Consider the following 3,342-nt stretch of genomic DNA (forward strand, 5'->3'; position numbering starts at 1 on the left):
ATTGATTTAAAATAAACGAAAAATGAAATAAAATGAAAAGTGGCTAAAAAAGTAGCGGGCAATTGGAAGTGTCTGGCTTATAGCTACGGACATTTTTTTTTGTGGGCACAGACAAATAAACTGGAGTTGTGGACAAAAAGGGGAAGTGTCTAGCTTATAGCTACGGACACTTTTTTTTGTGGGCACAGACAAATAAACTGGAGTTGTGGACAAAAAGGGGATGGGGCTATTGGGGCGGTGCGCCTACAGTGGACACTCTTAACACAAAAAAAAAACATTTTCTTAATGTGACGAAACTACCCTCGCAAGAAATGACCATATCACCCTCCATTTTGGAATCCGATGCTCCGATATCGGAAACAGCAAAGCGCCACCGCTAGCCACGCGGCGGCGCTCTTCTCCAAAATTCAGTCACCGTTACTTTCCGTTTTCCTCGTTGTATTTTGTACCTTTATCGTATATACATACATACATACATACATACATTCACATGTATTATTATACGCTACATTCCTCTTTCGCCTTCTTCCTCACTCCTCTTTCGCCGATTTCAAAATTTTCGAGATAAAATTCAAAACTCAAAACACGAATTCACACATCAGAGCTGAAGAAAAATACGTTTAATTTCTGTTTCCGCTGTCGTAACTTTCTACATCATCAGGCACAAAAAAAACACCTTCAACAACAACAAAAAAAACCCTAGCCTCTCCGCCTCTCAACTCTGTTCACAACAAAGTATATACATCGAGAAGCCGGAGAGAAAAACGATGAAAAATTCCCGGCGATCTAGTATAATTAAATTCATCGGTTGCTACAACTGATCCGTGAGCGAATTGAGCAGATCCTGCGCGTCGGCGACTCCGACGCGGAGCGCCTCGAGCACGCGCTCGAAGATGAGGACGTGACAGGGGATGCGCAGGACGCCTTTCTGCTCGTATCCGTACTCCTGCGCCGATCGGTTGAGCAAAGTGACGAAGATCGGGTGGTTGAGCAGCTCGGCGCTCACCACGAACCGCTCCATCTCCTCGCCGACGTAGACCGGGAGGTGCCCCTCCGGAACGCCGCCCTTCCGCAGCGAGGAGGCGGAGGCGCGGCGGCGCGATTGAGATCTGAGGAGGCAGTACTGTGAAGAGTCGCCGACTCTGGATAATCTCCTCATGAGCTTCTTCATGGATCTCGGAAATTGGGGGGAAATGGTGGAAATGGAAAGAGCGGTTTTAGTGAGAGAAAGTGAGGGTGGGTGAGGGGAGAGAGAGGGGGTGAAGGGAGGGGTATAAATAATGTTGAACACAGAAAGGTTATTGAGAGGTACAGATATGCGTACTTGGCAGGTACAATTATTGTTTGCTGAGAGACTCTCTATTTATTTTATTTATTTACTTACCTATTTAACTAATTTCATTAGAGTGGGGTTTCATTTATTTAATTTAATTTAATTAAATAAATCTGGTAAAGAACCCACATATGTTTTTCTGGAGTGGGGATAGCAATTGTCACGGAGTGGGGATACTGATGAAGCCGCGAATTTCTGATGTTTGTAAATGCTGGTAGAGAATAAAGATCACGACACAATGAATTTACGTGGTTCGATTTACTGAAGTAAATCTACGTCCACAGGAAGAAAAGAGGGCAGAGTTGTATTGCTTGATCTGGGATTACAGCTTACAATACACACTTGCTATATAGTCTATTCTGTCTCTAGAGAACGAAAGAGAGAGTGTCTTTCTGTCAGATCTAAGTTCTATTTATATATTGAACTGAGATTGTGGCTTGCATCACCACCCTAAGTCGTGGAGGTCATGGAGGTCATGAGATCCTGCATGGCCTCTAACTAGGCAGTGGCTTACATCATCAGTAATTATGTCGTGGATGTCGTGGAGGTCATGAGATCCTGCGTGGCCACTAACTAGGCAGTGGCTTACATCATCAGTAACTATGTCGTGGAGGTCATGCATGAGTCCGCTATCTCCCAGTTCGGTCAAATACTGAGACCGAACTGCTGAATTATTGCCGAGTAGCTTTTGCCGATCTGAGAGCAGAGTTTGATTGGTTGGCTTTTACCGAGCTGTAGGCTGGGGCCGAACTCTTTGGTTGTGCCGAACTGAACTCTTTAGTCATGCCGAACTGATACTCTTTCTTGGGCTTTAGGCTGATGGGCTTGTTTAGTACGTACTCCATCACTACCCCCCCCGGAAAGCGAAGTGAATTAGTTCGGCATTCTGAATAAAGGTACGGGGTAAGTTGATGTTTGTCCTCGGTCTTATGAAGTGAACTCTTCTTCGACCGGACTCGTCTTTGGTCTGATGAAATAAACATCTTTGACCGGACTAAGCTTGTGTCCTAATTTGGCGAGTTTTATCGCTCGGATCGGACTTTCCGTTGTCCTAATTTGGGGATCGGACTTTCCCTTGTCCTAATTCAGGCAAGTTTTATCGCGAGAATCGGACTTTCGTTGCAGTTCGTTTCAGACGAAATGCTTGATTCTTAAGCTGAATTGTGGTCTTGTATCCTCTTTAGAAGCTTGGACTCACAATCGTTGGCTTGTTGCAGCTCGTTTCAGACGAACTGCTTGTTTAAGCTGAATTGTGGTCTTGTATCTTCTGTAGAAGCTTTGACTCACAATCGTTTAGCTTATTGCAGCTCGTTTCAGACGAACTGCTTGTTGAAGCTGAATTGTGGTCTTGTATCTTCTGTAGAAGCTTGGACTCACAATCGTTTAGCTTATATATGTTCTAAAAAGGGGATCAGCCTTCGAAGAACAAGATACCTCAGTAACATTTGTAAGAGACGACACGCACATAGACAGACAAAACGCACAGAGACAAATAAAGACCAAGCAAACCAAATAAAGCACATTGACCGAACAGGACTCAAGACTGACTGACCGGACTGTCTCTTACAAATGGAACTTTTTGAGGTTGGAAATGTGCCATGATCGGGGTACCTGTTCTCCTGACATGTGAGCCAATTTGTAAGACCCTTTGCCGAGGACTTCTGACACCCGATACGGACCTTCCCATGTGGGTTCGAGCTTGCCCAGCTTTTCTGCTCGGCTTACTTCGTTGTTTCTCAAGACGAGATCTCCCACTTGAAATTGCAGCTTCTTCACCCTTTGGTTGTAATACCGGGCTACTTGCTCCTTGTACTTGGCTGCTTTTATGCATGCCAATTCTCTTCTTTCTTCGGCAAGATCTAGCTCGGCTCTCAGTCCGTCGTCGTTTATTTCTGAGGAGAAATTTAGAGTCCGGGGACTGGGTACGCCGATCTCCACCGGAATTACGGCTTCAGTGCCGTACACCAGACTGTACGGAGTTTCACCGTTGGAGGTTGTGGGTGTAGTTC

General features: G+C 45.2%; 1 protein-coding gene across 1 annotated transcript; it reads right to left on the reverse strand.

Moving 5' to 3' along the window:
* Positions 1-605: 605 nt before the first annotated feature.
* Positions 606-1,265, reverse strand: LOC121754150 (auxin-responsive protein SAUR71-like). Its single transcript, XM_042149498.1, has one exon. It carries the CDS (start codon positions 1,169-1,171, stop codon positions 812-814), a length of 360 nt encoding a protein of 119 aa, XP_042005432.1. The 5' UTR covers positions 1,172-1,265; the 3' UTR covers positions 606-811.
* Between the last annotated feature and the right edge of the window lie 2,077 nt (positions 1,266-3,342).

Source organism: Salvia splendens, chromosome 11 (assembly GCF_004379255.2).
Source record: "Salvia splendens isolate huo1 chromosome 11, SspV2, whole genome shotgun sequence".
Taxonomy (NCBI): Eukaryota; Viridiplantae; Streptophyta; class Magnoliopsida; order Lamiales; family Lamiaceae; genus Salvia; species Salvia splendens.

Bases quoted from the DNA above. Each gene is read 5' to 3' on its own strand.
- LOC121754150 (XM_042149498.1), bottom strand. From the start codon at position 1,171: ATGAAGAAGCTCATGAGGAGATTATCCAGAGTCGGCGACTCTTCACAG.